At 34.7% G+C, this 26,604-nt stretch overlaps 3 protein-coding genes across 4 annotated transcripts; all 3 read right to left on the bottom strand.

The window, feature by feature from the left end:
- Nucleotides 1-225: 225 nt before the first annotated feature.
- On the bottom strand, nucleotides 226-12,960 carry LOC107662092 (transmembrane protein 116-like). Of its 2 annotated transcripts, none has more exons than XM_016451974.1 (11): nucleotides 12,754-12,960; nucleotides 11,647-11,693; nucleotides 11,483-11,546; nucleotides 11,257-11,385; nucleotides 7,031-7,132; nucleotides 6,879-6,928; nucleotides 5,588-5,671; nucleotides 5,227-5,362; nucleotides 2,632-2,776; nucleotides 1,373-1,452; nucleotides 226-1,280 (listed from the first exon to the last, which is right to left on the bottom strand). In XM_016451974.1, the coding sequence occupies exons 1-11, from the start codon at nucleotides 12,817-12,819 to the stop codon at nucleotides 1,095-1,097; spliced, it is 1,089 nt and encodes a 362-aa protein (XP_016307460.1). In that variant the 5' UTR covers nucleotides 12,820-12,960; the 3' UTR covers nucleotides 226-1,094. The 2 variants fall into 2 exon arrangements, with proteins under 2 accessions (XP_016307460.1, XP_016307459.1); XM_016451973.1 differs by lacking the exon at nucleotides 12,754-12,960 and adding an exon at nucleotides 12,045-12,258.
- A 5,313-nt stretch (nucleotides 12,961-18,273) lies between these two features.
- On the bottom strand, nucleotides 18,274-22,365 carry LOC107662047 (dual specificity protein phosphatase 18). The gene is made up of 2 exons (XM_016451909.1): nucleotides 22,296-22,365; nucleotides 18,274-19,295 (listed from the first exon to the last, which is right to left on the bottom strand). The coding sequence occupies exon 2, from the start codon at nucleotides 19,281-19,283 to the stop codon at nucleotides 18,744-18,746; it is 540 nt and encodes a 179-aa protein (XP_016307395.1). The 5' UTR covers nucleotides 19,284-19,295; nucleotides 22,296-22,365; the 3' UTR covers nucleotides 18,274-18,743.
- Nucleotides 22,366-24,353: 1,988 nt separating this feature from the next.
- On the bottom strand, nucleotides 24,354-26,604 carry LOC107662048 (G-protein coupled receptor 54-like). Its single transcript, XM_016451910.1, has 3 exons — nucleotides 26,472-26,604; nucleotides 26,079-26,317; nucleotides 24,354-24,704 (listed from the first exon to the last, which is right to left on the bottom strand). The coding sequence occupies exons 1-3, from the start codon at nucleotides 26,569-26,571 to the stop codon at nucleotides 24,354-24,356; spliced, it is 690 nt and encodes a 229-aa protein (XP_016307396.1). The 5' UTR covers nucleotides 26,572-26,604.

The raw sequence follows: 26,604 nt of genomic DNA, 5'->3' as shown, positions 1-26,604 counted from the left end.
GAATGTTATAATAATATCGCCCTTTGTTTCTTCTGACGCTAATACGCAGTAGTTATTATAGTGTTAGGGGCGTGGCCACATGTGTTTAGAAACAATTCTCAGAATTCTCTTTACACGGACTTTAAGAATATCTTCATTTGTGTTTCAAAGATAAACAAAAGTTTTATGGGTTTGGAATGACATGAGGGAGAGTAACTGATGACAAAATATTCATTTTTGTGTGAACCAAGCCTAAAAATCACAGTTTCTAAATATTTCCCTTATATCTCCAGGTTTTCCATGACTGTAAAGACCTCCTTTCAAGAAAAATGCTTATTTTATGGTTTATTGCTACTATCTTGACAAGGTACTTTTCCTGCAACTTATATTTCTCATCAGCTGTATTCTTCAATAATAATATCCACTGAGAAGCCTGCTCACAGTTGCATTGTTTATTAAGAGAAAAATATTTATTTCATGCTCCTTCAGCAGTAATTGATACCCGCTATGTGTGGTTGGGTTCAGCGCATTTTTTGTGGATGGAAAGCAGCAGCATAGTCCTCTCAGATCCTGTTTCAGAGCTATTTCCCTCTGGCCGGAATCCCCCTTCGGTCTTTCCCTTTTTGACAGCCCAGCAGTGGGTCTTGACCTGAAAGTCTCGATCATGTCATTGCAAAAGCAAGTATTATAGAGGCTGGATGATGAAACGGTTTCCTGAAGTGGGTTTCTCAGCTAAACTAGCAGCAGGTGCAGCATCTGAAAAATCAAAACAAAACCAAGGTAGAAGAACAAACGTTCAGCTCCCTTTTCAGCAGAACTTCCTTTTCTGCCATCTGGTGTTGGTAATACCACAGCAAAACAAACGGCTTCTGCTGTGTTTGCTTTCATTGGTCTTCACGCATGACAGACCACACAGATATTTTGCTCGTTTCAGTCTTCAGTTTTTCTGACACAGCAGTGTGTGCTGCATTGGCTCCGGTAGCTCGATGTGTAGAGCACGACGCTTGCAACAGCCAAGTCATGGGTTCGATTCCTCAGTCGTTTTGGTTTAAAGCAATGCAATGCAATGCAATGCATTTCTCAATGCATTACAGAGATTCTTGCGTGTCTCTCTGTCAGACAAAATTGGTGAGTGATGCAGCAGATCTCAAAGCAGCATAGTTTCGTTTCTGGGAGCGCAGCAGGGGAGTCTGGGTATTGGCGTCCCGTAGGGTGTTGCTGCCGCTGAGAGAGCGAAAGTGCTGCTGTGTCCAGCCATAAACCAGGCAGTTTAACAGACCCTGAGAAGCAGAGGTGAAGGCCTGTCGAGAAAAAGAACAGGAACGTTTTACATTCGTAACTTAGTATGGGTAAAGCCTTTGTTTTATTAGGAGTTTTATGCGTATTGGCGAACCTGTAGGATGTAGAGAATGACTCCCATCCTTCCCTCTATTATGTCCGGTTTCGCCAGCATCATAGTGGCCAGAATTAGTGCTGAAATAAACAAGAGATCATAAAAAACATTAAGGGAAAGCACTGAAAATAGAGTGTTTAGCTGTGGATTTATTTCAATTAAAAAAAAAGAGTTAGGCCTAAATTTGAATTGTACATAAAACTTCCATCGATTTGCATTACACAGCTCTAACATAAACTAAGTAAATTAATGTGATGCATATTTGTACATCATGCATAAATGAAACAAGTAAGATTTCTGTACTCAAAGTTTTTTTTATCAATTATTTGCATCTATTTGATTTTATTTAAATAATCATATTTTCAGGATGCATTATTAAAAAAAATGCTTATCTCTTTATTGTCAAAATAAATGTATTCAGTCATAAAGTATGAACATGGTTATAATATGGCTAGCTGTGTAACAAGCAATAATTAATTAATTAGAATGTATGAGATTTAAAAAAAAAAAATTGATTTATTGAGAATTAATATATAGATTTGGTCATTATGTACAGTATTTAAGTTCATTAATAATATTACAGAATTCTTACCTGTTTCATTTATGTATTTCTGACAAATATGCATAACATTAGTTTTATCACATTAGTTTTGCATCACATTAGTTTAGTAGTTCATAGTTCAAATTTTTATATTACTTATAGTTATATATTAGTTAAAACTCTGTAATCCAAATGCATGGAAATCTTATATACAATCCAAATACATAAATCTGAAATTATGCCTAAATATTGTTTAAGTGCCATGCATGTGCAGGGGTTGTTAATAAATTAAAGACTTGCATTAATGCATTATAAAGGTATTCATAATGTATGTTGTAATGCATTATATATTTTCATAAATAACTGTAACCAAAGTTAAAATGCATTATAATATTTAAAAGTTTGTTTGTCATGTGTTTTAATGCTTTATACTTTCTATATGAATAAATAATAAGTATTATTATATATTATAACTGTGTTTAAAGTATTCATGAGATCATTTAATGCATTATAAAGTGCATTAAAATTACTTTTATGAAGCATTATACATAGAGGCTTTAAGTAAAGTGTTACCATGAAGGGCAATTAATCTCAAAATTGTTAGTAAACATACTGACACATACAGCTCTTTACTATGGAAAGAAGAAAAGGTTCTTCATTTGCTGTCTCAGTAACGTTATATATAAAAGTTTGAACTAGTGTATAAATGTGTGCTCACCTGGTCCCCAGCAGAAGAAGAAGGCTGAGGGATAAAGCAGCATACGCCGTTCCAGGAGACGCAGAGTTTCCCAATGATTGTCACCAAAGAAACCTTGAGACGTGATGACACGCTTGTACAGGGAGCAAGCTTTACACATGAGAGTCTAAAAAAAAAACGAGGAATACAATTAGATTATGACCGGAGAATCATTAGCCTTATATTCACTTACACTACCATTCAAAAGTCTGGGGTCTGAATGATTTTTTAATGTTTTTGAATCTCTCACCAAGGCTGCATTTATTTGATCAAAAACACAGTTAAAACAGTAATATTGTGATATTTTTTCATTTAAAATGTTTTCTATTTGGATGTATTTTAAAATGTCATTTATTCCTGTGATCAAAGCTGAATTTTCTGTTACATGTTCCCCTGTCTTGTGTTTTATTGAATCTTATTTTGAAGTATTGTTCCTGTGTTCTGTCATCCTGTGTTTAGTTCTCTTGTTTATCTCATGATAATTGATTAGCCTCACCTGTTACTTATTAGCCTCTTGTTACCGTGTGTATTTATACCCCTGTGTTTTAGTCTTTGTTTGTCAGTCATAGGGATGTAACGATTACCGGTTTGACGATAAATCGTGATAAAATACCCCACGGTTAGTATTACGGTTTCATATTTTAATTATCACTATAACTGTATTCGATTACCGCGATTTGAACAACTGAGGAACTGCGCTTCGAGTGTAGAGCCTGGTTTATACTCGCCGCGTCAGAAGCGCGAAGCTGCATGCAGCAAAAATCCCCTGTCTTGTGTTTTATTGAATCTTATTTTGAAGTATTGTTCCTGTGTTCTGTCATCCTGTGTTTAGTTCTCTTGTTTATCTCATGATAATTGATTAGCCTCACCTGTTACTTATTAGCCTCTTGTTACCCTGTGTATTTATACCCCTGTGTTTTAGTCTTTGTTTGTCAGTCATAGGGATGTAACGATTACCGGTTTGACGATAAATCGTGATAAAATACCCCACGGTTAGTATTACGGTTTCATATTTTAATTATCACTATAACTGTATTCGATTACCGCGATTTGAACAACTGAGGAACGCGCAGCTCTTCGAGTGTAGAGCCTGGTTTATACTCGCCGCATCAGGAGCGCGAAGCTGCATGCAGCAAAGCACATGCTATTAGATAAACTGTTGTCAGTCATGTTGTCATTTAAAATCCGGACATCATTGGCAATGTTATTGTTTTAGTGATTATGCAAACAAAAACTCATTTTATTTGTTGTTTGTTGATTTTAAATGTAAAACTTGGTGAAATTATTTGTGTGTCAGTACTTTTTGAACATTTCCAGCACATTGTAACAATACCGTGATAAGACTGATAACCGTGATCATGTTGGTCATTATAACCGTGATAAGAAATTTTCATACCGTTACATCCCTAGGTCAGTCATTGTCTATTCTTCCCAGTGTACAGCTGTTGTGTGGTTTTGGTTTTTATTGCTTTTAATGTTTTTTTTTTTTTTTTTAGTCTTTACTAAATACTGCTGTATTTACATAGATCATTGCTTCACCTCTCATTTTCAGCATCATTACTCCAGTCTACAGTGTCACGTGATCCTTCAGAAATCATTCTATAGTCAATATTTGATCAAGTGGATCAAAAAAGTTAATCAGAGCTGTCCTAAGGAAAAAAAAACGCATTTAAGCTTTAGGTTTTAGGACAACTTTGATGAAAGGTTTTGATCCACTTCAAATGTTGACTACTGTAATATGCTGCTTTGCTGCTCAAGAAACAATTTTGGTTATTATCAGTGTTGAAAACATTTATCCTGCTTCATATTTTTGTGGAAACTGATACATTTATTCCAGGATAGACAATGGGATACAATGTTTTGTAGCACTTATTAATCTAGGTTAATGTTCTACCATGACACATTAACAAAATATAATTTCATTGAAAATAAGCTTTAATTAACTTGAAATGTTCAAAAACATTAGTATGTAGAAATTGAAATTATAGTATTGTACATTGCAGTTTCATGTTAGCTATTACATTTGCTAATGTTACCATATAAAACCTTTCTGTAGCAGTCTTTTTTTTGTCGTTGAGTCATGATCAAATAAAATAAAACTAAACTTAACATTTGTAGTGTGCTTAAATTCAGTTATGATTGTAATTAAAGTTAAAGTAGTTCAAAAAAAAAGAAAAAAATTAAAAAAAATTAAAAAGAAATTAATACTTTTATTCAGCAATGATGCATTAAATTTATCAAAAGTCACAGTATAGACATTTTTTGTTTACTTTTTATTTTTCAAAGAGTCCTGGAATAAATGTATCAGATTCCATAAAAATATGAAGCTCTTTTCAACATTGATAATAATCAGAAATGTTTCTTGAGCATCAAATCAGCATATTAGAATGATTTCTGAAGGCACTGAAGACTGGAGTATTGATGCTAAAAATTCAGCTTTGATCAGAGGAATAAATTACATTTTACAATATGATACATAAGAAAAAAATATTTGAACCGTAGTATTCATTTAAATCATACATTTCTGAGATATTCAAAAATGAGATCAAGACATGTTCAATGTTAAAGACGGCTCACCGTGATGCCAATGAAGGTGACGAGGAAGGTAGTAAGGAAAATGGTCATGCAGTAGTCTTGAATGATACTACATGCTGTCATTTCTGTATTTACAGATGAGGTGAGATACACAGCCCCTGTATGCATCAGCAAACATCTGGAAGACAATCACATCTGAATTAGCATCATATTAAACAACTGTCTGGAATGCATTCAAACAACTAAACTATGATTAGAGGCAACTATTGAATTGAATGCTACACGCTTTTAATAATAATATGCTTGTTCAAATAGGATGCTTTGATGAAGTTATGATGATAGTAATGAGAAAGTACAGTTTATGAATCATTTCATGTGCATGTGTGAATATATTTCGACTGACCTGTAGGGCTGGGTGAAGTTTGTGTAACACTGAAACACATTTCCTGCTACAAACACAGGCGCTGTGAGCATTAAAGGCAAAAGACTGTATGGAGAGATCAGGACAGACAGTCAGTCAACCAAAAGCTTTATATTCTTCAATTCTGTTCATTTTCAACTATTTTGCATGGTATTTGTCCTAAATAGTATGCAGGATTACAAGTAATGGGTTTATTTATTGTAAATAATATGTGACCCTCTTTGTGAAATTCAGGCTAAAGTCTCAAAATCTAATTATGAGATAACAAGCATCAAAGTTTGATTTCAACCATTAATTTCACTATAATTTAAATCTTTGACATGCCCTACTCAGTCAATATTAAAGATATAAAGGTTACGTATTCACAGAATGTTCTTTACCTTATAAAGGATGATTTTATGTAGAAAACAGTAAATCACAAAAAAATTACTTTATGGGTTTTCACAGAGAAGGTCACATATTCCAAATGTGCATGTGTATGTACTATTTCTGGATTTTGGATGTATACAATATAAATAAATGAATAAACTACATGCAAATATTCACATGCTAAACCATAACAAATCTTTGCTATATTGTTATAGTTTATGTTCATATTTTGAATTTGATTTTATTTTTATATTTTCTAGTTTCACTTTCATTTTTAGTGACTAAAAGTTTTAGTAATTATGTTGTGTTTTCTGTTTTTATTAGTTGTTTTTTTTAAACATATAAAATAAAAAAAAACAGTTTATTTAGTTTTAGTTATTCTAAAGTGAAAACTAAACGAAAATGAGAAATGGTGGCATGGCAACTAGCTGAAATAAAATAAGTTATTAAAATTTTATTTTAATAATTTTATTTTTATTTCAGTTAACATTTGTTCCAAGTAATGAATTCTGAATTTTCTTTATGGTTTTAGTTTTAGCTAATGATAATAAACATAAAGGGAACTGCAGTGATAGAACTAAATAGTGATAGAAATTCCAATGCTTAATTAATTGAAATAAACCATTTTCAATCAAAATATTTAGTTAAAAGGTTATGAAATACAAAGAATTAATAAGAAGTGAAACTGCTGTGGTAATTTTATATAGTGGTAAATTTGTCTATATCTACATTAGAGTCCCCATGAAGGCCTTTTGCCCCAGACTGAAGGACTTTTACTGCAAATGTGGGGTAAAATGACCCTCTATCAGTACTTTTTCAGCACCATTTCTTTACACAAATTTATGTTTCTCCATCTATATTTAATATCAGTTTGCGTGATATTTCATATCATTTATGTTCTTACCATGACAGTACAGGACCAAGACATCTGCAGCTTCTTGTGTTTGCTGCATTCTGAAAAAAACAAGCTAGTCAGCATTGCCAGTGTTTACATGCAGACTATCTTATGCTGCTTTATTACCATTATAAATGTGTTCATATTAGTGATTTGATTACCTCGGCTGGGAAACCGTTGAGTCTCTTGTACTTCCCCATTAGTCCGGTGTAGAGCACCCAAACATAGTGCAGCGTGTAGAAGAACGAGGCCATGTAAAGCATCTGTAGGATGTGAAAGTCAAATGGAGAAGTTAAAGAAGTTTAAGATATCTTAGTTATAGTTCACATCCACATTCTAACCATGCTGTCGCAATACTGTAAGCCACGACTTTCACATTACTGTTTGTTTGTGTGATTGCAGTGCTTTCCAACCCTGACCCTGATACCCTCAACACGGCATATTTTGGTCACACTTTATTTTAAGGTCCAATACTCACTATTAACAAATTATTCACTACAACTTTTGCCTCAATAAATTCCTAATTTGCTGCTTATTCATAGTTAGTAAGGTAGTTGTTAAGTTTATGCATTGGGTGGGATTAAAGATGTAGAATATGGTCATGCAGAATAAGTGCTTTCTAAGTGCTAATAAACAGCCAATATGTTAATAATAGGCATGCTAATAAACAACTAGTTAATAGTAAGAATTGGTCCCTATACTAAAGTGTTATATTTTATATCGCCCTTATCGAACACACCTGATTCAGGTTATCAGCTGGGTGTGTGAGATGAGAGAGACATGTAAATGTGTACAGTCAGGGCTTCCCCGTGTGAAAAAGAAGTACACTTCAGCATACTTTTCAGAATAAGAAGAGGACTTAATACAGAAGTAATGTACTTTAAAATAATATAGACTTAAGTATGAACTGAATGAAATGTTTTCAGAAACTTAATTGCATGTTAACTGCAATTAAATTCAAATGTATTACAATTGAAATTTATATTAATGCAATTAGCTAAACTACAGTGCTTTTTTGACCCAGTCAAGTACATCTTTTTATATAATTTTATAATTATTTCTGTTGTCTGTGAAATATGGTTAAAGTGTACTGCTGAATGTACTGATAAGCATTAATGGTGAACTAAAGTATATTTTCATATAATTTCTATTAGAACTTCTATGTCATGTATTTAAATATATTCGAAATTATAGCAATGAAGCTGCAATTTAGTACATTTAAAAATGAACTTTAAATGTAATAACACTAGTTAAAACTAAAGATTTGAAGTACACTACAAGTGCACATTCAGTACAATTAAGCACACTTCTTTCTCAATCCAGGACCAGGATTGGAAAACATTGTCTTATGGCACCTTTGTTGACATTCATGTCAAAGCAATGCAAAGGCACTGAATGACATTGCAGGTTTGAGAAACTTCTGTATGATAAGATAACTTATCTTTCTCATGCCAACATGGTTTTCCTTTCTGTTTTGTTTGAACTCAGCTGACTGCAAGAGTTGTTAGTTATATTTGATCAGGGTGTGTATTGCCTGATTTGAACAGTCACAGAAATGTACACAATTCGCACTATGTAAAAAATGCACAATGAAATACGTCAGTGGGCATATTCAGTGCAATATTGGATTAACAATGCGAGTGAAATACATAAAGCTCATGAAAAGGTGAATGGATGGAAACAGCACCATAACAATACTATAAAACTACTTCATACAACAGGCAGCAAAAGAGGTTTGCAGGATTGTCATTCATTTTTGGGAGAACTATGGCTTGCTCGTTTGTACTCTCTTTCGCTGAATTTACACTTCTGCTGTAACAATCTAGTTTTAAGTACAGTTCTGTTGTCCTATCAATACCAGAGAACTGTTATAATGCATGATTAAAATGACATTAAGATAATGTTAATAACGTTTTCCATATTTCACAATGCAGTGGCTCTCTATGACGAGACAAATGCTTGAGGAAGAGGAAAACCTAAACAGATAAAACCAGATCATTTTGATTAGCCATTTGACTGTTTTTGAGTTCTAAAAATATAAACGTTTGTAATAAACTCAGGTATGAGTCATCAGTGAGTGTGTCACATGAGCTCAGACAGGGTTTTCCAAACCTCAGGGCGTTTTCTCCTCGAACAGTTTCAAATGTTAAAAACTGGGCACTTTCCCACAGACAATAGGGGCTAAACCTATTATTTGTTTAATAAATGATTCTTACATTTACGTAAGTAACAGTGTTAAATAGCTGGGCTTGCAAATGGAGCCAACACTACAATATTTGCAAAAATTGAGAAAAAGGAATGATTATTTAAGGGGTCCAAATGATGTTACTTTGTGCCACACATTCATGCAATGTTACTTGTATCTAATGGGGAAAATACTGAAGTGGCTAAATGTTTCATTTTAGGTTATTAAAGTTAGTTAATAATTATTTTAAATGAAAGAGTATAACTACTTTTGCTGCAATAAATTGATTCAGTTTAACAGATTATATACAAAGTATGATATTAATTGTTGGATACAGACAAAGCAAAATCAGCACAGGCATTTGATGGCATTTTACATTTCAAATTAAGGTAGTTTTATGACAGCATATCTAATAATAAATCTAATAAAGAAGATTTTTGAGTGTAATGCCTTACAAGTCTTGAGAAACCAAACCAATTAAAAACTTTGGCTCTACACATTACTGAGCTGTGACGTTCACTCACACCCATGACGATCCACAGTTACATGTGCAGACTTTAAAAAGTGGGGCAGAACTAATTTTATCTGGGCAAAGAATATGAATCAAATTTGCTGCTTCACTTCCTTTTCAGACTCGTCCCAGTTCCATGTTTGTTCTGCGTTTTTGAACGAACTGGTTTTAGTGTCTGAGCTGAGAACTACTTGTTTTTGAAGTGAAACTGCCCAAGCACACATGATTTTATTCCCTGTGAATTTTTTTAGTTAAATGCCAAACAAGCAGACCTCAATAATGAGAGACACATGTTCAGGCCTGCAGCACATTGGCAGGATGCAGGGAGGAAGCACAGAGTTAGAAAGGTCCCTCCCTCATTTGTGTTTCTTTCTTTTTTAGCACATATTCTTTAAATGCCAATCAGGGAACAGTTTATGGGCTAAAGACTTTCCATTTTTATGCAATCCCAAATAGCAGTATCAAACTGAATAATTACAATATGTATATGTCATGGACGTCATATGGTACTCCAGGGTACTTCAAAAAATATCATGGTATGACCATGTCCCAAAAAATACACTATTACTTTTTGGTAACATGGTATGGTTTTTAATGGATATTAAAAATACCCTTTTGTTAAAAACATTTTCTTAACTAAAAGTGATGACAATGAATGACTTGTTAAACATCTGAAAAGAATGTTCATCTAAGTGTGTGATTATTCTTTTGATGGCATTTAAAATTTAATAAGGAACAGTCCCTCAGACTATCCATGATGTAGATGAGTTTGTTTCTTTATCATAACAGATTTAGATAAAAGTAGCATTAAATTACTTGCTCACTAGAGGATCCCCTGCAGTGAATGGGTGCCGTCAGAATGAGAGTCCAAACAGCTGATAAAAACATCACAACAATCCACAAGTAATCCACACCACTCCAGTTCATCAAGTAACATCGTGTGAAGTGAAAAGCTGTGTGTTTGTAAGAAACAAATCCAGCATTAAGACAGTTTAACTTTAAACTTTCACTTCTGGCCAAAATATTAGTACATAATCCATAATAATTCTTCCAAAAGTCCATCCCATGTTGTCCTCTAACATCAAACTCCATCTAAAATATTTGTTTAGAACTGTTTTGGCTTGTGAACTATGCTTGGTCTGTGCATATTTCTCTCCTGATTCAGACAAGACTACTTTTTTACTAGAGAAAGCAATATTATAGATGTCAGAAGCAACAGTTTTAACTTAAAAACATCTTAATGTTAGATTTGTTTCTTATAAAAAATGCAGCTTTTCACTTCTCAAGACATTAATTTATGGACTGGAGTGGTGTGGATTACTTGTGGATTATTGTGATGTTTTTATCAGCTATTTGGACTCTCATTCTGACGGCACCCATTCACTGCAGAGGATCCATCGGTGAGCAAGTGATGCAATGCTACATTTCTCCAAATCTGTTCCCATGAAGAAACAAATTTTTCCACATTTTGGACGGCCTGAGTGTGAGTACATTTTTATCACATTATCATGTTTGGGTGAACTATTCCTTTAAAAGTTGTGACCATGCACTAGTCAATCAAACATGACTGCTCCTGTGCACGTGGCTTTATTTGTGGAAGTGTGATGCAAAAACATGGCATGTACAGAAAGGTCCTCTTCTTCTGCCTGTGATAAGCATTATTTCTGCATGATATTGTGTTGGTTTTGTACCTGTTCCACTATGTGGAGGTTGTAGCAGGTGGCGTAAGATTTACAGGACTGGGTGAAGAGAAGACCTCCACACATCCAACTCAAAGCTAACAGCAGGTCTGTTACACTTAACAAGAATAACGGCAGCACCTGAAACAGAGGTTTGTTTTAGTGGTCAAAATGACATATTTGTTTGAACATATTATTAATAATTCACAGTGTATATATATATTAGATGGAGGCTTACCTCTGGTTTTCTTACTAGTCCTTTTAAACAGGCACATACGATTATGGAGCCAGCACCTAAAATGCTGGAAGGCAAATTATTAGTAAATATAAATACAAGACATAAACATTTATTAATACGTGTCTCTTTAATAAATGACTGCAAAACTAAAAATGAATAGATACCTTAGGACGGCCATTGTTATTTGTATCCATCGAACTATAGAGTATATCTAAGAAAAGAAAAGGAGAAGTTTATTTAATCTGCCTGTGTTTGTTTTAGGCATGTAGAACACAAAACGCAAGACAATAGCCTGTTTTTATGAGTTTATGATAATACATGACCCAGATATGAAGCGTCTGGGAATATCCTACTTTACAGAAGTCCGTGATTCATAACATGCTAAATAACAATCAGCGTGTTTGAATTTTATTATTATTTCTCAAATATTTTAAACAATTGTGATCATTTTGCAGTTTAAAACGATCATTTAAAGAAAATCTCCATGAGTCTCCATGTGTGCGTTTGCAGCATAACTATGATATATTCTCTAGTTTATGTAAAATGCTGTAAAACTACTTACAGATGTCCAGTTTTCAGTCGGAATGGTGGTGTTCATCTGTGACTTATTTTGGCCAAAAACGTCCATATTGTAAAATGTAACAATATATTGATCAAGTTAATATTAATATTCCTCTCGAAATCTGTCCTATGTAACAGCAGCAAATAACAGTTGTAACAAATTTCTAATTGCTACCAGAACATTCCAAAATAGTAATAATGACTTATTCAGGAGACACTGGAGTAACAAACTGCGCTTTCGAATTCCAGTACTGTAAATAATAAACTGCGCGCCCCGCCCACTTTATCCCAAAACGATTTCGATTGGCTACGTTCCTACTGCGTCACACTTTCGTCATGTTTTAATGTATGTTCGGCGCTCAAAGCGACCGCGCGCCTCACTAGGCATGACTAAATAGTGGCGCATTGTTTTGGCTCACGGAACCGTCTGTATTAGCAAGGACATCTTGTTTTGGACCGAAATATTTTACATTTTTTCAAATTATGCGTGAAACTATGCCAAACTATCCGTGACAACGTCGTTTAAACTGTCGGTGTGATGACAGTAAGCATGCATCAGGGTTTTTAGGCTGTGCTCGAACACATCAGGCAATATTTAGTCAGAACTGAAAGTCGCATTAACTATCGCGTTATTTTATAAGCTATAAATTAGTTTAACCTATTAGTTTACAGTGTCCTTTTTTAATTATATTTTGAGACATACTACTTACAGATGTCCAGTTTTCAGTCGGAATGGTGGTGTTCATCTGTGACTTATTTTGGCCAAAAACGTCCATATTGTAAAATGTAACAATATATTGATCAAGTTAATATTAATATTCCTCTCGAAATCTGTCCTATGTAACAGCAGCAAATAACAGTTGTAACAAATTTCTAATTGCTACCAGAACATTCCTAAATAGTAATAATGACTTATTCAGGAGACACTGGAGTAACAAACTGCGCTTTCGAATTCCAGTACTGTAAATAATAAACTGCGCGCCCCGCCCACTTTATCCCAAAACGATTTCGATTGGCTACGTTCCGACTGCGTCACACTTTCGTCATGTTTTAATGTAAACCTATTAGTTTACAGTGTCCTTTTTTAATTATATTTTGAGACATGCATAATCAATTATCATAAGCAATGTGATTGCCATGAATTAATAAAAGTAGTCCATTGTTTAGCAAGAGCAATCTATATAAAGTTGACATGGCGATACAGACTTTGAATTTGTGAAATATGTGAATACACGTTTTTTTTTTTAATCTGAATCCAGTTTCCATACATGTGCATGTTTCAATTCACTGCTCAGTATGTATCAAACTTCAATCATGGTCCCTTTCTGTCTTGTCTAGTTTGGTGGGAAGAGTTACAGTACATGCGTGACTGATGTTCAAAAATGTACATAACATTTCATTTTTATGTGTTCGTCTGTCAGTTCACATAGGCATCAGAGCACTGCATCATCAAACACTGTCCTGCTTCATTAATGGCAGTATGCCTGAGAACAATGAGCACAAGGATTTGCTATAAGAGCTGTCTAATACAGTTTACGTCATCGCTTCATATCAGCCATGAACTGTGAGGGAATAGTTCATTATTAATGTGCTGCTTCAGTGGAGATGAGGACCGAGTCCAGATTGTCATGACATTCCTCATTTCTCTCTCCGTCCACTGTCCTGTCCATTAAAACACATATAAAAAGCCCATAAATAAACCTGCTCATTTCATCTAAGCACATCTACAGTAGCTATGATCTTTCATGCAGTTGGAAAACAGAAGTATGGAAATATAAACTGTAAACAGAAAAAGAAACATTGTATGACAGACACAGAGGTGAACATGGTTCACTGCTCTAACACAATAGTCAGCTTTCAGTCTTTGATTTTTAATTTCACGTGCATACACTACTATTCACGGTTTTTTTTTTTTAAGACATTTATTCAATAAGGGTGCATTCAATTATGCATTTAAAAAGTGCCAGTAAAGACGTTTATAATGTTACAAAAGATTTCAACAAATGCTATCCTGGTGTCTTGGCTCTCCATGCCTTTTTGCACATGTGTTCAATACTTTTTCCCTGTGTCATTCCACTTTATTACACATAACTTAATTTCTGAACTTATTTGTTTTGTTTCATTTGTATGTATGATTACTTGGGTTGTTACCGACATCTGGTGAAAATTTCAAGTCAGCAGCACCTTTGGAAATATATTTACTGAGAAAAATGGTGATGCGTTCAATACTAATTTTACCCGCTGTGTGGAGCAGCACAACTGTTTTCAACATTGATAATAATTAGAAATGTTTCTTGAGCATGATTTCTGAAGGGTCATGTGACACTGAAGACTGGAGTAATGATGCTGAAAATTCAGCCTTGATCACAGGAATAATTACATTTCGCAATATATTAAAATAGAAAACGGTTATTTTAGATTGTAATGCTATTTCACAATATCACTGTTTTCACTGTATTTTTTGCTCAAATAAATGCAACCTTAATGAGTAGAAGAGACTGCTTTCAAAAACATTAAAAAATCTTACTGACCCCGAGCTATTGTACATGTGTATAGTCCCTTGCAAGTTCAGACTCCTCACTAACTCTTATGTTTGACTCAAACATATCAACCATATCAAGCACAAAAGAAGCCATTACTCAAACAGTTTGAGTAATGGCTTCTTTTGTGCTTGATATGGTTGACTGCTCTACATATTTTTTCCATTCTCAGTTCATGAACTTTAGTTTCTCTCACAAGTCTTCTTTTTTGCTTGAAGGAATAGTTCACCCAAAAATTTAAAACGGCTTAAAATTGACTCGCCGTCAGGCCATCCTAGATATAGATGAGTTTGTTTCTTCAGCAACAAGTTAATCATTAAGATAATATTAACTTCAAACCGTTGCTGCAGGCTAAAATACAAGTCCATACTCCATAATATTGCTTCCTCAAGTGTAAAAGTTGTTCTGTCTGAATCAGGAGTGAAACATGGAGAGATAATGCAAAGTTTACAAGCAAAAACAGTCCAAAACAGTTCTAAACAAATACGTGGCTGGATTTTCATGTGAGAGGACAATAGGCATGGACTTTTTCCCTGGAGGAAGCATAATTAAGGATTATGGACTCATATTCTATAGCTAAATGCAATGGCTTGAAGTCAAAAACATCTTGATGCATTTGTTCCTTACGAACATGCAGCTTTTGGCTTCACAAGATGTTCATTGATGGACTGGAGTCATGTGGATTACTTGGATTATTGTGATGTTTTTATCAGCTGTTTGGACTCTCATTCTGACGGCACCCATTCACTGCAGAGGATCCATTGCTGAGCAAGTAATGTAATGCTACATTTCTCTAAATCTCTTCCCATTAAACAAACAAACTCATCTATACTTTGGATGGTCTGAGAGAGTAAATTTTCAGGAAATTTTCATTTTGGGGTGCACTAATCCTATAACGGACACTTTAGCTAGTATCTGTGTGATCTGATGCATCATTCCTTCCAGATAACTGATCCAAAATGTACTCTGGGGATCAACCAGACCGCAGGGTTTATCCGGAAATCATGTGTTTGGAGGTAATGTGGAGATCTTTGTATTTCAGTTCTTTTTTTATTATTATTTATTTTATTGGAATTCAGTATATTTTCTTTCTACAATCAAAAATACAATATCATTTGCATATCTTACAATAAATAAATAATACTAAGGATAAAGATATTAAAGATGCTTTGGCCTCAAGCTGTGGGGCATTATCATGATGTTTCGAATCGAAAACAGATATGTTTGTATGAAATAGCAAAACAAATCCGTTTTCTCTCTTCCCTTTTTAGTCTCCACTGAAATAAGTGTGTCACGATACACAGCTTGACCTGGTGTTGCTTACAAGCGTAACTATAATATCTGGGAGTTGGAAGAAGCAGTACGAAAAATAAAATGAAATGTATTGGCCAGAATTATTGCTATCTTTACTATTTAAGGTAGATTTGCTATGAAACACAAACTGAATGCACAGGCCTCTTCTTTTGTGAGGTCAGTTGTACTTGAATGTAAAATTTGATAAGGAATATGGCATAATATATTATCTTCTAGCCAAGTTATATAACAGTTAGATAACTTTCACTAAATAACTTTCATTTGTGTGTTTATTTTATTTTTTTTACTATGTAGACTTGATATTCATAGAGTCAGGAACAAGGAAAACCCCTGACAGCCTCACGGGCAGGACTTTCTGATTTCCAGGATATGGAATATTTGAACAATGCCCAGAGCACGTGACCACATAAACTTAAAGGTGACATATTATGCCCCTTTTTACAATATGTAATATAAGTCTCTGGTGTCCCCAGAACGTGTCTGTGAAGTTTCAGATCAAAATACTCCACAGATCATTTATTATATAATTTTGAAAATGCCTATTTTGAGTGGAAGCAGAAACAAGCTGTTTTTCGGGCCTGTGTCTTTAAATGCAAATAAGCTGCTGCTCCCCGCCCCCTTTTCCAGATTAGAGCTGTGCCATTACAGCTGGTACCTGCTAAAAACATCTGTTTTGGTTCTGATTATCATGTTTATGCGCGGAAATCATGCGTTTTAAACCATACGAGTTTAAACTTCAGATAAAATGTTTTCTGAGCGCACACATCCAAAGCACACGGACAGAAAGCGGCTGTCACAGCATGTGAGTACTAAACTAAGTTCTCATTCACACACAAGTTTACGTTAAAAACACACGAGTTACAAAAACAGTTGGTTATGTCTGTGAAGGTAAACAGCTGGGAAATAAATCGCATGTTTATTTTAGATCTGTGTGGCAGCAGCAATATACAGTAAATAAATCAATAAATCCACTGCTCTCTTGTCTCTGAGGCTGGGACTCTAAAGTGTTCTGTGCTCGTCTGTGCAGCCAAAGACAGAACAGTTAGCATGTTTTGCTCAAACTTTCGCCATGGCATTAGAGCTGGTACACCGTTGTCGCTTTCTAAATCAAAATGACGGTGCCTTGAGTGGAAGTTTACAGATTAAGGGGCGGTGATATTATAATGAGATCCCTTTGCCACGTCACCAAGGGAGCGAAACCAGACGCCTCGTTTTCTCAGACACTTGCAGAAAAAGGCTTACCAAAACAAAGTGATTGGGTTAATCTTTTTCACGTTTCCTTGGTTGGTAGATGCACCGGAGACCTGATAATAACACTTAAAACCTGGAAAAGTCAGATTTTCATGATATGTCACCTTTAAAAAAATAAATAAAAACCTTAAACACGGAAACAATCTTCATGCCAGTAACACTATTGCCACACATCAAATATTCACATACAGGGTGTGTGAGTTTCCAACACGTGTCTCAGTAAAAATGCTGCTGGTAATACACACATTCCAAACACAAAAACATTCTAGATATATAATTTAATCAGATCATAAATGTTCTAATAAACATGTATTATACATCAACTTTTCTCCCATTTATGTAGATCTTCATTGCAAAGGACATGTAGTTATACTCACTAACTTCAAAACTTTCCGCATTCACTTCCCTTTGGGGAAAGTGTGTATTGTGATTATGATAAAAGCATGTACTGTAGCTGACTGCATAAGAGCATGAATCAGCATATTAGAATGATTTTTAAAAGATTGTGTGACACTGAAGACTGGAGTAATGGTGCTGAAAATTCAGCTTTACATCACAGGAATAAATTACATTTTTAAAGATATTTAAAATATTAAAAGCATGACTTTACCAATGTTTGATTTTCACCCAGAAATTGCTAGCAAGTTTCACAGTTAATTACAAAGAAACAGCAAGTAACACACTGAATTAAACATGACATTTTGAAATGGAAATACTGATTTTTCTTGTAAAACACTCTAATAATCTTTGTTGTATTTACAACTTATAATATATTTTACAGTGTATGGGATGTTGATTTAGGATGCACATGTTTTTCCCCAAACTGAATGTTCACTGACGCAGTGACGCACTTTCTTTTTTTTTCATTGGAGGTATTTGCCTTTCAGGACTTACAATAGAACTTTGTCGACAGATATTGTTGGTAATAAAAACATTCTTGTTTAAACCACAACAATCTTTGATAATACACTGGCCCAAAATGTATTGGAACACTTAAGCCAGACTAAAATATCTGAATGTCATTGTATTGGCCAACAAAAATATTGAACCAGATGGCATTAACAGATGCTAGAGCGTTCTCAGAACTAACCTCACTTTTTAAGCCATATTTGCATTGATTTTAATAATATGGTCCTAAGATGATATTTAGTGGCTGTATGAAGTCAGTTACATCACTTGCTCACCATTGGATGCTCTGCAGTGAATGGGTGCCATCAGAATGAGAGTCCAAAGAGCTGATAAAAACATCACAATAATCCACAAGTAATCCAAGACTGTCTCCAATCCATCAGGTACCGTCTTGTGAAGCCAAAGGCTTTGTGTTTGTAAGAAACGAATCTATCATTAAGAAGTTTTAACTTTAAACTGTTGCTTCTGGCCAAAATACGAGTCCATGATAACATTAAATGTGCCCTACTAGAAATCTTCTGCCATCTTGTGGCATTTTATTGCACATCATCAAAAGCTTTATTATTAAAAAAAACAATTTCAGCCAAAAATACAATACATAAATCCACTACAAAAATGTTCAAAATCATTCAAATATGAATGAAATGACAGGAAGCACAAAGATATCACGGTTGGTAACCCATTTCCTAAAGTGGAATCAAGCCTCTTGTTTCTCTCTCATACAGATCTGGAATGTGTCCGACAGGCGAGTTTATCATACTGACTGTATTTTTGCCATGTAATTTGAGCTCGTACTCGATCAGCTGCCTCCAGAAGCCGCTGTTGGGTCTCACTATGGGTCTGAGTGATTTGAGCAGCGCGTGCGCCTCCGCTAACGTCAGACAGCGGTGCTTCATCAGATACGCCAGACACAGCGTCGCCGAGCGACTGACGCCTGCGTTACAGTGAAGCAGCACGCGTCCGTCTTCATCACTGACATGCTGTATCTTATCAGCAACGGTATCAAAATAGTCACAGAGTCTGGATTCGGGATCATCAGAGACAGGCACGTGCATGTAATCCACAGTGGGAATGTTTGTGTTGCTTACGTCCTGAGTTGCGTTAATGACACATGTAATGTTGAGTGAACGAATGACCGAAGAGTCGCTTGCTGTTTTGCTGTTGCCGATGTACAAACAGTCCGTTATCTGAGCAAACCCACTGAGTCCACCTGCTCTTCCTGGCATGGTATATGAATACTGTGAAAATGCGCAAGTGTTAATATTGCAAACATCACAACTAAAAAGCATAATTTGACAAACGTTAATTTTGGCTTGCTTACATGATTAAAATACTTTAGGGCTTCAAAACGATTAATCGCGATTAATCGCATTCAAAATAATTGTTTATGTTTACATACTATATGTGTGTGTACTGTGTATATTTATTATGTATAAATACACACACATACATGTATATATGAAGGAAAAATAGGTTAGATTGATATATAATATAAATTATATACAAGTATGAATATACATACAAATATTTTTTTAAATATATACATATATGAGTGTGTATTTACAGTATATACATAATAAATATACACAGTACACACACATATAGTATGTAAACAAACTTTTATTTTGAATGCGATTAACCACGATTAATCGTTTTGCAGCCCTAAAATACTTTCAAAAGACTTTTGTTTGAAGGTACAGACCATAAAATCAGTGATATACACAGATTGAATGTTACTGAGTGGTTAGGCAATTGGCACTGAATTCTAGATTGTAGCTATGGTGTTGCTAAGGCGATCTGAGTGGTTGTTAGGCAGCTGCTAGGTAGTTCAAGGTGGTTGAGACTACAGACAAACAGACAACAACAACAACACATGACATATTGCACCGTGTCATTATTTATTTACCAAAAATTTAAAAGCCATGAGTGACAAAGTGAGGACACCCTTAATGTTAACATAGGAATTAAGAGGGTAACACATGACATATTGCACCGTGTCATTATTTATTTACCAAAAATGTAAAAGCCATGAGTGACAAAGTGAGGACACCCTTAATGTTAACATAGGAATTAAGAGGGTAAGCAGTCAAGACTTCAGGTGTGTGTTAACACAATGTAAAAGCCATGAGTGACAAAGTGAGGACACCCTTAATGTTAACATAGGAATTAAGAGGGTAAGCAGTCAGGCACTGCTAATCAAATACCTTTGATTAACTGATCATCAGCAAGTGTGAGCACCTCTATAAAAGCAGATGTTTTGGCAGTTTGCTGGTCTGGAGCCTTCAGGTGTGTGTTAACACAATGCCAAGGAGGTAAGACATCAGCAATGATCTTAGAGAAGCAATTGTTGCTGCCATCAATCTGGGAAGAGTATTACAGCCATTTGCAAACAAATTGAAATCCATTACTCCACAGTGAGGAAGATTATTCACGAGTGGAAGATATTCAAAACAGACCCCAATCCTCCCAGGAGTTGACATCCCAGCATAAACAAATACCCACAAACATCAATAAACTGGAGCAACGTTGTAAAGAAGAGTGGGCCAAAAATTCTCCAGAAACTGATAAAATCATACAGAAAATGATTAATTCAAGTTATTGCCATTAAAAGTGGATCTACAGGCAACTGAATCATAGGGTGTCCTAAGTTTGTCACACATTGCTTTTCCATCTTGGCTTTATTTTTGTTAAATAAATAAGGACATGGTGCAATATGTCATGTGATGTTGTTCATCTGAGGATTTATGTTCCACATTTTAAGACCTACCAAAGACCAGATGATTTTTTATTATGCCCTGCTAAAGAAAACCATGGAATTCAATAGGGTGTCGGTGTCCTAAACTTTTCACATGACTGTAGATTAGGACAGTGCTGAGTAGATTACTTGCAAATTATAATCCATTACTGATTCCAAATTGCATGACAAAATTAGTAATGCAATCCATTATATTACACACTTTTGGTAGTATAATTGGAATACGTTTTGATTACTTAAATTGTTTATCACATTGATAATCGTGCACCATATTGATTTAAAACTAAAAGGAGAAAGAAAATATTTTCACAACATTAAGTGCATTAAAAATTACTTTACGTCAAGGTTTCCCAAACTGGGGTTTGTGAAGAAACTGCAGAGTTTAATGACAAACTAATAATTGATTAAATCATATTTAAAATGAAAATAAATTATTTTAGTAGAACAACAATTAAAATAAAAAACGTACTAAAAAATATGTGACTATTAACCAGAGTTAGAGAAATTTGCAAATGGGTTACTTAATTATTAACCTATTACCTTGAAATCTCAGGTGTACTTCAAGTAAATAAGCCTATTTTAGGTGAAAGAGGTTCAGCTGACAAAAAAGGTTTGGGAATCCCTGCATTATATGTAAATAAGAAATAACATGAATTTGTGCATTTTAATGTTTTGGAAAAATTAATACAAAGACATAGTAATAATAATTCAAATAAAAATTAATGTGTTCATTAAAAGCTTTCTTAAAATTGAAATGATTTTTGTAAATCCAGTGGTCAAATGCTGTGTGGCCTCTCAGTTTTCTGTGTAATTATAGCCACCTGACTAGTGAATGGTCTTTGTGTGAATGTCAGCAAAACTGGAAGATTTTCTGAATGTTGCAGAAGGCTAATTTAGAAAGGTACATTTAAAAGATGAAATAGAATAATTATGGAGAATAAATACATTGTGAACAATGTATTGCTATTGTGTGAATAATATGTAATCAATAAAAAAGTAAGTGTAGTCTGAGTAAGTGTAGGAGTATTTTAAAATCTAATATAATCTAATTACATTAATTTATGGAATCTGATTACTAAATCAAAATGACATATAATCAGTTACTACGCAGCACTGGGTCCTGATAAATTCCCGGAGAGACAGACAGACTGTCCAGATTTTGGTGTATTTACCTTGCAACCTTGGGTTGGGATTTTTTTAAAAGAACGTTTGTACACTTATGCCAACATAATAAAGCTGTCTATAGAGCACACTGACTGTAAAATATACTTTATACTAGATTCCCCGCTCTTTCTCAGTGCATTGATACATGATAAACATTTTACAACTGTGTATCATCTTAAAAACTGCGACAGAAGTCAGTGTATTTATCAGTAGTTTACGCTGCATTATAAAGATATATCTTAGATTGCCTGAAAAGTTTTATTAGTAGGCTATAACTGCAAAAAGTGCAGTTTTATCCATAATAATAATAATTACCTACCTGTGCGCGGCTGTCAGCTGATGAAGTCTTCTTCTACTCGATGCGGCTTGGAAACTGTAGGCGCACATCGCCACCTAGCGTTGATACTGATAGCTATAAACATTTACATTACATTACATTTAGATATTTAGCAGACGCTTTTATCCAAAGCGACTTACAAATGAGGACAATGGAAGCAAAACGCCAAAAACGGAACTGCCAAATATATTGAGTGTTATCTATCTATCTATCTATCTATCTATCTATCTATCTATCTATCTATCAGGTTAGCATTTGCTTTCAGACCATTGGATGATTGGATCATAGATTATTTTTGTCGCTTTCTTTGAAGAAGTCTACTTTTTTTATCCTGCATAGACTGCAGAAAACTGACACTAGTTAGAGGCCATGAGATAAAAACTCAAATGATCCATGCTTATCCTCTAAGAAAGAACTATGTTGGTGCATACTTTTGTCATTGAATTTTGTTTATCTGTATACATGCAAGAGTACCCTTTAAAAAAATTAAATAAAGAAAAAAGATGCGTTCGTATTGCATTGAATGTGCACTTGTAGTGAAATTTCAAAAGTATCTTTTTAAAACACTGTACTTGCAGATATTATAATATCAACTAATGGCATATAAGGCCACTTAAGTGTACTGAGACACTTTCAAACTTTTAAAAAGTGCACTTTGTAATGATGTCAAATTAATAATTTTACTTTGAAGTATACTAAATCACTATGTTTTAACAATCTTTTGTTGTGCTTTAAAGAAGTACACTTATTTTGATGTGTTGACTGTCACGAATCCTGTCCATGGACTTCTGTCGATTGCCACCAGAGGTCACCCTTCCGTTACATGGACTCTCACACTACACAAACTGTTGCATGTCATCCCGGACTACATTTCCCATCATCCATTGCACTGATTGCACACAGCTGTAACCAATCACACACACACTATATTACACCCACTCAGATCCTTCTCAAACTGTCCAGTATTGTTTAGCGCTTATCGCTCACCTAGTGATAGCTACTCTACGGAGCCAGTTCCCTGTCAAAGTTCTAGTTCTAGTTTCCATAGTCTAGTCATTGTCTTGCCTGTTTTCTCCTGTTCTGATTCTTGCCTGTGTTTCTCGGATTACCCTCTCATCTCGCCCTGTTTGGATACTGTTTACCCCTAGCCTGGACCATCGCCTGTGTTTCAGATTAACCCTTTGGATTACCCTGTTTGGACATTGTTCGCTGGAGATCGACCACGCCCGTTCACCGGACTACTCTTGTGTCTTGCCCACAATATACCTGTTTGCCATTGTTTGACCCATGCCTGTTATGACCACGCCTTTTAAATAAAGCCTTGCATATGGATCCGCAAGTCTCGTTCGCCCCGTTATATTGACTAACATACTAAAGCACATGTAAAGTATTTGATTATAATTTTAACTGTACACTCTAAACAACCCAACTGCTGGGTCAAAACAACCCAATAGCTGGGTTTGTCCCTTTTTAACCCAGCGCTGGGTTATATTTAACCCAGCATTTTTTAGAGTGTAGTGTGATTTTAAAGTCTTTGTGTTTTTAAAGTTTTTAAAATATTTTAAATTGACTAAATTGCAACTTCATCAATACAAATGTGTAATTACAAATTTATTTAAACACATGACACAATTTTCAATAGAAATGACATTAAAGTGTTTTAGTTCAATAAAAAATGCAATAGAAGTTTTTAAGTTTTTAAGTTTTTAAATTACATATAAAGAGTTCTTAAATAAACTGCATTTAATGAAAAATTAACTAATACATTTTCACTTAATTGAAATTAGCATAAAATTATGTGTGAAAACATTCAATTTAAAGTACAGTGTTTCCATAAGAAGCACTCTTTTTAAAAGTATGCTGAAGTGTATTTCTTTTTCACAAGGGCATACATTCAGTCCTACAAATACTGAATAAACTGATCACCTCAATTTTCCAGTTAAATTGTTAGTTTCAGACTGAGTGCATATTCATCAAGTGTTTCTGATTTTGTTTTTCAAAGTTATAATTATGCATAACCAGTCCAAATATCCTCTAAGGTCAGGATGAAAGAAAGTTCATCTCTCTGTTATAGGTGGGGAGAGGCTTGGTTGTTCTTGCGTTCCTTTTGAAGATCAAAGGGAACACACTTCTGAAGGTCTTTCTGAAGTTGGCACCCATGAAGGCGTGGATAACGGGGTTTATGGAGGAATTGGAATAGGACATGCAGTGAGCCCAGATTTTTAGTTTGTAGAGTGTATAACTGTGACTCACATCTTCAGAACAGAATGCTTGTAAGAGAATCAGTATCTGGATTGGACCCCAGCAGACCAGAAACAGCAGCACCATCACAACCACCATTCTGGATACTCTGGTCCGCACTGCTTCAACCCGTTCTGCTGACGTCTGCAGCTACAAAACCAAGAGCACTCTTAGACAAATTATGCTCATTATGGTTTTATATATAACATATTTTTCCAAGAGAAAGGGTTGAGTGCAGTGATTCTAAATTACTGCTGTAAAAGAAAACTGATCATTTTGGAAAAGCATTAACAACAGTGTGATCTGTTCACACCAATAACCACGGAACAATAACCACAAAGATAACTCTAATGATTAATATCCACACCAAGGCACAATAATATTATGTTTATTATAAGTGCACTGCAGTTGTGTCATTTATTGCATTAAATGCTCAAACTCTTTAAAGTCGAATGGATTCTGATTGGCTGTCAATATTTTTATTGTTTATCAGCTGGAAGAAATTGTTCTGAAATGCCAACAATAAAAATTTTTCTGTGTCATTATTATTGTAGCTGTGATGTTGACCTATTTTCATAGAATTATAATGATTATTAAAACTTTACGGTTATCTATATTGTCTTAAGGCACATAAATTAGCACCAAAATACCATAACGTTTGACTGGACACAACCTTTGATGTCAAAAAGTCTATTGTTTTTGCTATCCCAACTACATGCATTCGGTTTTTTTTAAACACACATTAATTTTGTTATTTGCATTCTGCATTTTTCCCACCTGCACATCACTACCAGAGCTGAAGCCAGGAGTAACCCCTTCTTTGGTCACAAACCACCAGTTTAAAACAAAGACTATAGAATAAAGGGACTTTGCTTAAAATCACTAGTTTTGTGTATTTTATGAATAGTTTGATATAACTTATGTAATCATTTAGCTAATTCTTATTACTTATGAAAATATTTAGTATCTCCACAAACCATTGGATATATAGGGTATAATGTAGACTAGTTAGGATTTAGGATAAACTTATTTAGGATCTATCAGAAAAGGTGGTCAGTGATGTGATGCATCTCATTCTACAATTCTTTTTGTGGAGGTGTTTCATTCAAGTTCATTTATGCTGTTGGGTGGCACCTGTGCTCCCGGAGTGTGTGTGTGTGTTTGTGTGTGTGTTTGTTCACTACTCACTGCTGTGTGTGTGTGTGCACTTTGATTGGAGAAATGCAGAGCACAAATTCTGAATATGGGACACCACATACTTGGCCACACGTCACGTCCTTTCCTTTTTCCTTTCCTTTCCTTAAATACCCTTCTGAAAGTTCACAACATTAAGAACGGCTGACGTTTATTTTTACCGCACTGATTCAGAAAGTTACCACAATTTGATCAGCACTTACACAAAGTTTAATTCTGAGTATAGCCTAATTTGGGACGATATCGTAAAATTCTATGCATGTTTAATTGATAAAGTATTTACATTGAAAAGTTTACCTCCATAATGCAACCATGCTATCACATCTGTACCTGGTTACAGCCATGAACAGGTTCCACCGTGGCTTGACCCATGCATTTCAACATGAAAGTGTAACACATGCAGATGGTGATCAGAGGCAGCAGGTAAACAGCCAAGAAGGAGTAAAGAATGTAAGCCCTCTTATGAATGAGAGAGGGAAATGCCTCAGTGCAGTATGTCTGTGGACCGAACCAGAACGAAGACTCTGTGTGCTGATACAAAGCTATCGGCACTGAAAGAAGCAATGAACCTGTGTTAAAAAAGATAATAAAAAATGTTATTTTACCACTATTTGAACCTTTATTTTCAAGTGTATAACTATGAAAATATGAAAGCTGTCAAAAGAAATATCACAAGCGATGAAATTGAGATTCTACTTAAACTGATTGGAATGATTTTCATACATATCCAAATAGTGGTGCATACAGACAGAGCCATCTGTGGTGTTCGATGACGGAGGGACTGTAGTGGATAGACGGTCACGTAAAAACTATCCACACTCATTGCAGACAAAGTGATGCAGGTTGCCTGTGCAGT

Source organism: Sinocyclocheilus anshuiensis, unplaced genomic scaffold (genome assembly GCF_001515605.1).
Source record: "Sinocyclocheilus anshuiensis isolate Anshui unplaced genomic scaffold, SAMN03320099.WGS_v1.1 scaffold431, whole genome shotgun sequence".
Lineage (NCBI taxonomy): Eukaryota > Metazoa > Chordata > Actinopteri > Cypriniformes > Cyprinidae > Sinocyclocheilus > Sinocyclocheilus anshuiensis.
This window is presented reverse-complemented; position numbering and strand designations above follow the sequence as displayed.

Coding starts and splice junctions, on each gene's coding strand:
- LOC107662047 (XM_016451909.1), bottom strand. CDS start 19,283: ATGCCAGGAAGAGCAGGTGGACTCAGTGGGTTTGCTCAGATAACGGAC.
- LOC107662048 (XM_016451910.1), bottom strand. CDS start 26,571: ATGAGTGTGGATAGTTTTTACGTGACCGTCTATCCACTACAGTCCCTC. Junction 26,318..26,471: donor ATGCACCACTATTTGGATAT/GTATGAAAATCA, acceptor TTTTTAACACAG/GTTCATTGCTTCTTTCAGTG. Junction 24,705..26,078: donor CTGTTCATGGCTGTAACCAG/GTACAGATGTGA, acceptor TTGGTTTTGTAG/CTGCAGACGTCAGCAGAACG.
- LOC107662092 (XM_016451974.1), bottom strand. CDS start 12,819: ATGGACGTTTTTGGCCAAAATAAGTCACAGATGAACACCACCATTCCG. Junction 6,929..7,030: donor TCAACGGTTTCCCAGCCGAG/GTAATCAAATCA, acceptor TGTTTTTTTCAG/AATGCAGCAAACACAAGAAG. Junction 1,281..1,372: donor TCATTCTCTACATCCTACAG/GTTCGCCAATAC, acceptor TTTTCTCGACAG/GCCTTCACCTCTGCTTCTCA.